The sequence below is a fragment of the Pristiophorus japonicus genome, unplaced genomic scaffold (genome assembly GCF_044704955.1).
Source record: "Pristiophorus japonicus isolate sPriJap1 unplaced genomic scaffold, sPriJap1.hap1 HAP1_SCAFFOLD_697, whole genome shotgun sequence".
In the NCBI taxonomy this organism is placed as follows: domain Eukaryota; kingdom Metazoa; phylum Chordata; class Chondrichthyes; family Pristiophoridae; genus Pristiophorus; species Pristiophorus japonicus.
In genome coordinates, this window is record NW_027254610.1 from 241,090 (window position 1) to 249,885 (window position 8,796).

The 8,796-nt window shown below is 49.4% G+C and overlaps 1 protein-coding gene across 1 annotated transcript; it reads right to left on the bottom strand.

Moving 5' to 3' along the window:
* Window positions 1–342: 342 nt before the first annotated feature.
* On the bottom strand, window positions 343–8,567 carry LOC139256207 (atypical kinase COQ8B, mitochondrial-like). The gene is made up of 4 exons (XM_070874157.1): window positions 8,221–8,567; window positions 4,518–4,583; window positions 3,051–3,137; window positions 343–1,009 (listed from the first exon to the last, which is right to left on the bottom strand). Exons 1-4 carry the CDS (start codon window positions 8,368–8,370, stop codon window positions 701–703), a joined length of 612 nt encoding a protein of 203 aa, XP_070730258.1. The 5' UTR covers window positions 8,371–8,567; the 3' UTR covers window positions 343–700.
* Window positions 8,568–8,796: the final 229 nt, after the last annotated feature.

Genomic DNA, 8,796 nt, shown 5'->3' on the forward strand with positions numbered 1-8,796 from the left:
AGTGCCACTCCGGAGACTTGAGCACATAATCCAGACTGACACTCCCAGTGCAGTGGTGAGGGAGCGCTGCACTGTCGGAGGGGCAGTACTGACGGAGCACCGCACTGTCGGAGGGACAGCCAACATCACGAACAGATGATTTGGTCATGATCACATTGCTGTGTGTGGGAGCTTGCTGTGCGCAAATTGGCTGCTGCGTTTCCCACATTACAACAGTGACTACACTCCAAAAGTACTTCATTGGCTGTAAAGCGCTTTGGGACGTCCAGTGGTCGTGAAAGGCGCTATATAAATGCCAGTCTTTTTTTTCAAACCACAATTTATCCAAAATAAGATTCACAGAGCCATTTCCCATTTATTAAATATCCGTTATGTATTATTTTTTTTTAATAAACGATACAGTCGGCACACAACCACACGAACCTGCTCCTCAATGATCCAGACTTCGGGAACGTTCAAACATCCTGGCCACTTCGCACCCAATAAAAAAAAAAGACAGTAAACGGTCCAGCATCGGTCTAGACCCGCTGCGTTCGATCGGAGAGACAGACGATCGGAGAGAAAGTCCGATTGCTCAGATTCCACAGTACCCGGAACCCTCCCGTAAAACATTTAGGGTTCGGGTTAACCCCAACGCAAAAATAAGGCATCCAAGTCAACGCTTTCCTGTTCCCGGCGCACCTCGGCCGGCCGACTGCGGCTATTTGCACTGCCGCGCCTCCATCAGCTCCTGCCTCTCCTGGTTGAAGTATCGGACGTAGATCTGGTCGAACATCTCCTTGCAAGGGAAGGCGGCCTGCAGCTTGGAGCAGATGAGGAAGGAGCCGGCCATCTTGCGGTGGAGGGAGTAGGATTCCTCGGGCGGCGGGGTCAGCCTGTGCTTCAGCATCACCGGGATCAGGCTCTGGATCCGACGGGTGGTGTCCTGGGCCCCGAAGTTGAAGGACTGGGGCCGCGCAAACGCCTCTCCGAGGATCATGACAGCGTCGACGTGAGCGTCCTCAAACACCTGCAAGCAGACCGGTTCCGTCAGCGTTGTCGGAGGCAAAGTAAGCTCCCGGTCCCTTGCGAGTTCCACCAACTGCAACCCCCGCGCCTTTTGAGCGCTCCACCCCATTGCCTTCATCGATTGACATTCTCGGCCTCCGGCCCCATCACCAGGAACGCCTACTTCCCCCTCCGTAACATCGCCCGTCTCCGCCCCCTTGCCTCAGCTCGTCCGTTGTTGAAACCCTCAGCCGTGTCCTTGTTACATCCAGGCTCGACTATTCCCTGCCGGCCTCCCAGCTTCCCCCCCCCCCACTCCGTAAACTCCAGCTCATCCAAAGCCCTCTGCTGCCCCCGTGTCCTGACTCGCCCATCGCCCTCCTGTGCCCGCTGATCTACAGTGGCTCCCGGTCCGGCAACGCCTCGATTTCAAAATTCTCGGCTGCGTTTGCAAATCCCTCCGTGGTCTCGCCCTCTTCCTAAACTCCTCCAGCCCCACAGCCCTCTGAGATCTCTGCGCTCCTCCAATTCTGGCCTCTTGAGCATCCCCCGATTTCCATCGCTCCACCACTGGACAATGTGCCTTCAGTCACCTGGGCCCCAAGCTCTGGAACGCCCTCCCTAAACCTCTCCGCCTCTCTATCTCGCTTTCCTTCCTTAAGAAGCTCCATAAAACCTACCTCTTTGACCAAGCTCCTGTCCGACTATCTCCTCAAATGGCTCGGCTGTTTTGTCTTATAACACTGCTGTTAAACGCCTCGGGATGTTTTATTACGTTAAAGGCGCTATATAAATAAACGTTTTTGTTGTTTGCCTTGGTATCTCCTCTGGCCTCAAGTGGAAAACTCCTTTCTTGGAGAAGCTACGTTCATAAAATGTGGTTTCTCCTTTCGTACAAAAGCCCCTGTCCTTCCCCTCAACAACTCCTCAGGCCACCCTTGCCTCGAGTCCTGCTTCCGTACCTGGGGGGGGGCCTCCCTTGTAACAGCACGGGATAAGGCCGTCGTCAGGTGGACAATCGTGCTCTCGGCTCGAGTCTCCCTCTTCCCAATCGGGACCTGCCCTGTCCCTGTTCTATCTATATTGCGACGGTCAGCATAGTCTGAAGGTTCCCACCTTGCATCTCCCACTCCCCCCAGCACATCCCCACCCCCTCCCTCCCCATAAACGAACAACATAAGAAATAGGAACAGGAGTCGGCCATTCGGCCCCTCGAGCCTGCTCCGCCATTTAATACGATCGTGGCTGATCCGATCATGGACTCAGCTCCACTTCCCCGCCCGCTCCCCTTCTTCCCTTATCGTTTAAGAAACTGTCTATCTCTGTCTTAAATTTATTCAATGTCCCAACTTCCACAGCTCTCTGAGGCAGCGAATTGCACAGATTTACAACCCTCAGAGAAGAAATTCCTCCTCAGCTCAGTTTTAAATGGATGGTCCCTTATTCTAAGATCATGCCCCCTAGTTCTAGTCTCCCCCATCAGTGGAAACATCCTCTCTGCATCCACCTTGTCAAGCTCCCTCATAATCTTATACGTTTCGATAAGATCACCTCTCATTCTTCTGAATTCCAATGAGTAGAGGCCCAACCTCCTCAACCTTTCCTCATAAGTCAACCCCCTCATCCCCGGAATCAACCGAGTGAACCTTCTCTGAACTGCCTCCAAAGCAAGTACATCCTTTCGTAAATATGGAAACCAAAACTGCACGCAGTATTCCAGGTGTGGCCTCACCAATACCCTGTATAACTGTAGCAAGACTTCCCTGCTTTTATACTCCATCCCCTTTGCAATAAAGGCCAAGATACCATTGGCCTTCCTGATCACTTGCTGTACCTGCATACTATCCTTTTGTGTTTCATGTACAAGTACCCCCAGGTCCCGCTGTACTGCAGCACTTTGCAATCTTTCTCCATTTAAATAACAACTTGCTCTTTGATTTTTTTTTCTGCCAAAGTGCATCGTGACCTCACACTTTCCCACATTATACTCCATCTGCCAAATTTTTACCCACTCACTTAGCCTGTCTGTGTCTTCCTCACACATTGCTGTTCCTCGGACTTGCCTTTGTCTCGTAGCCGGAGAGGAATTTCAAATCCCGGGATTTCTGCAGCACCTTTTCCCGGTCACCGTCGGCGGCCGCTCGGACGACCTGTGAGGACAGACATCGGACATCACGGCTGGAGCCAAGAGGAAGGAGTCAAAAGCCACGTTGCTTCCGACTGGGTGTTCCTGCGACCACTGTATCGCACTCGCCTACTGGCCTCTGTAGGCATCCTGGGGCTCCGCAGCGCAATACCTTGCTGAAATCAGTATAACCACATGGCTGTTCCTCACACTGTCGAATATATTTATCCGGGAGGGCGCTGAGCACCTCAAGTCTCGTCGCCGAGAGCATACAGAAAGCCAAGCGCAGGCAGCGGAAGGAGCGTGCGGCAAACCTGTCCCACCCTCCCCTTCCCTCAACCACTGTCTGTCCCACCTGTGACAGGGACTATAACTCCCGCAATGGGCTGTACAGTCACCCGAGAGCTTATTTTTGGAGTGGAAGCAAGTCTTCGAGGGACTGCCTATGATGATGATGAATATATTTAAGTTGGACACAGACAGATTTTTTGAACGATAAGGGAGTCTAGGGTTATGGGGATCGGGCAGGAAGTGGAGTTGATGCCAAGATCAGCCATGATCTTATTGAATGGTGGAGCAGGCTCGAGGGGCCAGTTGGCTGACTCCTGCTCCTAATTCTTATGTTCATACTTTGGAGTGTGGACAATAGTGGAGAAGCGTGAGCCTCTTCTAACCGTGTCAGCTGTGGCTCAGTGAGAAGCACACTCGCCTCGGAGTCGGAAGGTGGTGGGTTCGAGTCCCACTCTAGAAACTTGAGCACAAAAATCTAGGCTTACTGCAGTACTGAGGGAGCGCCGCACTGTCGGAGGGGCAGTACTGAGGGAGCGCCGCACTGTCGGAGGGGCAGTGCTGAGGGAGCGCCGCACTGTCGGAGGGGCAGTACTGAGGGAGTGCCGCACTGTCGGAGGGGCAGTACTGAGGGAGCGCCGCACTGTCGGAGGGGCAGTGCTGAGGGAGCGCCGCACTGTCGGAGGTGCCACCTTTTAGTTGAGACATTAAACCGTGGCCCCGTCTGCTCTCTCAGGTGAACGTATAAGATCCCATGGCACTATTTCGAAGAAGAGCAGGGGAGTTCTCCCCGGTGTCCTGAGCCAATATTTATCACTCAATCAACCAACGTAACAATCAAAAAAATAGATTATCTGGGTCATTATCACATTGCTGTTTGTGGGAGCTTGCTGTGCGCAAATTGGCTGCCGTGTTTGCTACATTACAACTGTGACTACGCTTCAAAAGTGCTCAAGTCTCTGGAATGGCATTTGAACCCACAACCTTCGGACTGAGGAGTCGTCGCAGTGAAAAGTGTCTGTCTGGGTGGACGAGACACCAGGCGCAGAAATATCCCAGTGACACCAGCTGAGCCACAAAGTGTTTTACGTTCTATCGGAAAAGAATGGAAACTTACCTGAATATAGTTATCTGTAAATTCTTTATCAAATTCTCGACTTGCTCCAAAATCCAATAAAGTTACCTGCCGGGTAAGAAAGGAAAAGTTACTTGTCACTGCCAACACTGCAGGACAAAAGAAAGCAGCAGCTATTAGGCTTGTTAGCAAAATTGAAACCTATGTTACTAAAGGGGCAGGATACACAATTGGCTAAGAGACAGAAAACAACAACGTGTATTTATATAGTGCCTTTAACGTAGTGAAATGTCCCAAGGCACTTCACAGGAGTGTTATGAGACAAAGAATTTGACACCGAGCCGCATAAGTAGACATTAGGGCAGGTGAAAAGAAGTCGGTTTTAAGGAGCGTCTTGAAGGTGGAAAAAGAGTTCGAGAGGCGGAGAGGTTTAGGCAGGGAGTTCCAGACAGCTGAAAGCACGGCCACTGATGGTGGAGCGATTATAATCAGGGATGCTCAAGAGGGCAGAATTTGAGGAACGCAGATATCTCGGGGGCGGAGGGGGTTTAAAGAGATTACAGAGATAGGGAGGGGCGAGGGCCATGGAGGGATTTGAAAACAAGGATGAGAATTTTGAAACAGAGCACCGTGGTGAACGGCTGTTTTTCAGACTGGTGGAAGGTATACCGTGCAGTTCCATAAGATTCAGCACTGGGAACACTGCTGTTTATACATTAATGAGTTGGACTTGGGGTAACAGGGTGCAAATTCACAATTTGCAGATGACACGATACTTCAAAAGTGTGGTAAACAGTGAGGAAGATAGCAATAGACCACAAGGGGCCATTTATACGTGGCAGATGAAATTCAACACAGAAAAGTGTGAGGTGATATATTTTGGTAGGAAGAATGAGGAGAGACAATAACACTAAATTGTAGAGTTTTAAACGAACAGAGAGACCTGGGGGTATGTGTGCACAAAAATCTTTGAAGGTGGCAGGGCAGGTTGAGAAAGCGGTTAAAAAGGCTTATGGGATCCTAAGCTTCATAAATTGTACATCCCTGTCTGGCGCAAAAATAAAACGGGGAAGGTGGCTCAACCGTGGCTAACAAGGGAAATTAGGGATAGTGTTAAATCCAAGGAAGAGGCATATAAATTAGCTAGAAAAAGCAGCAAACCTGTGGACTGGGAGAAATTTAGAATTCAGCAGAGGAGGACAAAGGGTTTAATTAGGAGGGGGAAAAATAGAGTATGAGAGGAAGCTTGCAGGGAACATAAAAACTGACTGCAAAAGCTTATAGATATGGGAAGAGAAAACGATTAGTGAAGACAAATGCAGTCAAAATCAGGTGAATTTATAATGGGGAGCAAAGAAATGGCAGACCAGTTGAACAAATACTTTGGTTCTGTCTTCACTAAGGAAGACACAAATAACCTTCCGGAAATACTAGGGGATCGAGGGTCAAGCGAGAAGGAGGAACTGAAGGAAATCCTTATTAGTCAGGAAATTGTGTTAGGGAACTTGATGGGATTGAGGGCCGATAAATCCCCAGGGCCTGATAATCTGCATCCCAGAGTATTTAAGGAAGTGGCCCTAGAAATAGTGGATGCATTGGTGCTCATTTTCCAACATTCTACAGACTCTGGATCAGTTCCTGGATTGGAGGGTAGCTAATGTAACCCCACTTTTTAAAAAAGGAGAGAGAAAGCAGGGAATTATAGACCGGTTAGCTTGACATCAGTAGTGGGGAAAATGTTGGAATCAATTATTAAAGATGTAATAGCAGCGCACTTGGAAAGCAGCGACAGGATCAGTCCAAGTCAGCATGGATTTATGAAACGGAAATCATGCTTGACAAATCTTCTAGAATTTTTTTTTGAGGATGTAACTAGTAGAGTAGACAAGGGAGAACCAATGGATGTGGTGTATTTGGACTTTCAAAAGGCTTTTGACAAGGTCCCATACAAGAGATTAGTGTTCAAAATTAAAGCACGTGGTATTGGGGGTAATGTACTGACGTAGATTGAGAACTGGTTGGCAGACAGCAAGCAGAGAGTCGGGATAAACGGGTTCTTTTCAGAATGGCAGGCAGTGACTAGTGGGGTGCCGCAGGGCTCAGTGCTGGGACCCCAGCTATTTACAATATACATTAATGATTTGGACAAAGGAATTGAATGTAATATATCCAAGTTTGCAGATGACACTAAGCTGGGTGGCAGTGTGAGCTGTGAGGAGGATGCTAAGAGGCTGCAAGGTGACTTGGACAGGTTAGGTGAGTGGGCAAGTGCATGGCAGATGCAGTATAATGTGGATAAATGTGAGGTTAACCACTTTGGTGGCAAAAACAGGAAGGCAGATTATCTGAAGGGTGACAGATTAGGAAAAGGGGAGATGCAACGAGACCTGGGTGTCATGGTACATCAGTCATTGAAAGTTGGCATGCAGGTACAGCAGGCGGTAAAGAAGGCAAATGGTATGTTGGTCTTCATAGCGAGAGGATTTGAGTAAAGGAGCAGGGAGGTCTTACTGCAGTTGTACAGGGTCTTGTTGAGGCCTCACCTGGAATATTGTGTTCAGTTTTGGTCTCCAAATCTGAGGAAGGACATTCTTGCTAATGAGGGAGTGCAGCGAAGGTTCACCAGACTGATTCTCGGGATGGCAGGACTGACATATGAGAAGAAAAACTGGATCGACTAGGCTTATATTCACTGGAATTTAGAAGAATGAGAGGGGATTTCATAGAAACATATAAAATTCTGACAGGGTTGGACAGGTTAGATGCAGGAAAAATGTGCCCGATGTTGTGGAAGTCCAGAACCAGGGGTCTAAGGATAAGGATAAGGGGTAAGCCACTTAGGACCGAGATGAGGAGAAACTTCTTCACTCAGAGAGTTGTGAACCTGTGGAATTCTCTACCACAGAAAGTTGTTGAGGCCAGTTCGTTAGATATATTCAAAACGGCTAAAGAGATCAAGGGGTATGGAGAGAAAGCAGGAAAGGGGTACCGAGGGAATGATCAGCCATGATCTTATTGAATGGTGGTGCAGGCTCGAAGGGCCTACTCCTGCACCTATTTTCTATGTTTCTATAGAGATATAGAGTACAAAAGCGCGGAAATTATGATGAACCTGTATAAAACACTGGTTCGGCCCCAACTGGAGAATTGTGTCTAATTCTGGGCACCACACTTTAGGAAGGATGTGAAGGCCTTCGAGAGGACGCAGAAAAGATTTACCAGAATGGTTCCAGGGATGAGGGACTTCAGTGACGGGGAGAGACTGGAGAAGCCGGGGTGGTGCTCCTTGGAGCAGAGAAGGTTGAGAGGAGATTTGATCGAGGTGTTCAACATCATGAGGGGTCTGGACAGAGTAGGTCGAGAGAAACTGTTCCCATTGGTGGAAGGGTCGGGAACCAGAGGGACACAGATTTAAGGCGATTGGCAGAAGAACCAAAGGCGATGTAAGAAAAAGCTTTTTTACGCAGCGAGGGGTTAGGATCTGGAATGCGCTGCCTGAGAGGGTGTTGGATAAGTTCCTGAAGGACAAATATTTGCAGGGCTACGGGGAAAGGGCGGGGGAGTGGGACTGGCTGAGGTGCTCTTGCAGAGAGCCGGCACGGGCTCGATGGGCCGAATGGCCTTATCCTTGGCTGTAACCATTCCATGATTCCAACTATTAAAATTTGGTTTGTCAGAACAAAGAGAACATGCTGTCAGAGTAGGGGGGGGAACGGGAGCACACGACACATTAAACGTGACACACCTTCTGTTTCCCCGCGTCAAAGAAGAAATTGGACCAGTTCGGGTCAGTCTGCATGAACCTGAACTCAAAGACTTCGCGGAGACACAGCTCAAGGATGCTGGAACAGATCTGGAACAGGAAGGCAAAACATTTATCGGAAGAAGGATTCATAAAACGGGAAAATACGGATCGTGTTCTGGTGGATCTCCCGTGGCATTGCTCACAGCGTGATGGATTAATCCTCCCGTTTCAGGAGGATAGGAATGTCAAACTGTGTAAAACATGGCGTATTGCTTGGCTAACGTGGAGCAGTCTCATCTTAAGGCCGCAAGGTCTCCTGGTTGTTATGTCATCATCATACGCAGTCCCTCGGAATCGAGGAAGACTTGCTTCCGCTCTTAAAATGAGTCCTTAGGTGGCTGAACAGTCCAATATGAGAACCACAGTCCCCGTCACAGGTGGGACAGACAGTGGTTGAGGGAAGGGGTGGGTGGGACTGGTTTGCCGCACGCTCCTTCCGCTGCCTGCGCTTGGTTTCTGCATGCTCTCGGCGATGAGACTCGAGGTGCTCAGCACCCTCCCGGATGCACTTCCTCC

What these genes read in the sequence shown, in the direction of transcription:
- LOC139256207 (XM_070874157.1), bottom strand. Translation starts at nt 8,370, where the DNA reads ATGAATCCTTCTTCCGATAAATGTTTTGCCTTCCTGTTCCAGATCTGT. An exon ending in TTACAGATAACTATATTCAG is followed by an intron (nt 3,138 to 4,517) that starts GTAAGTTTCCAT and finishes CTGTCCTCACAG; the next exon opens with GTCGTCCGAGCGGCCGCCGA. An exon ending in TCTCCGGCTACGAGACAAAG is followed by an intron (nt 1,010 to 3,050) that starts GCAAGTCCGAGG and finishes GTCTGCTTGCAG; the next exon opens with GTGTTTGAGGACGCTCACGT.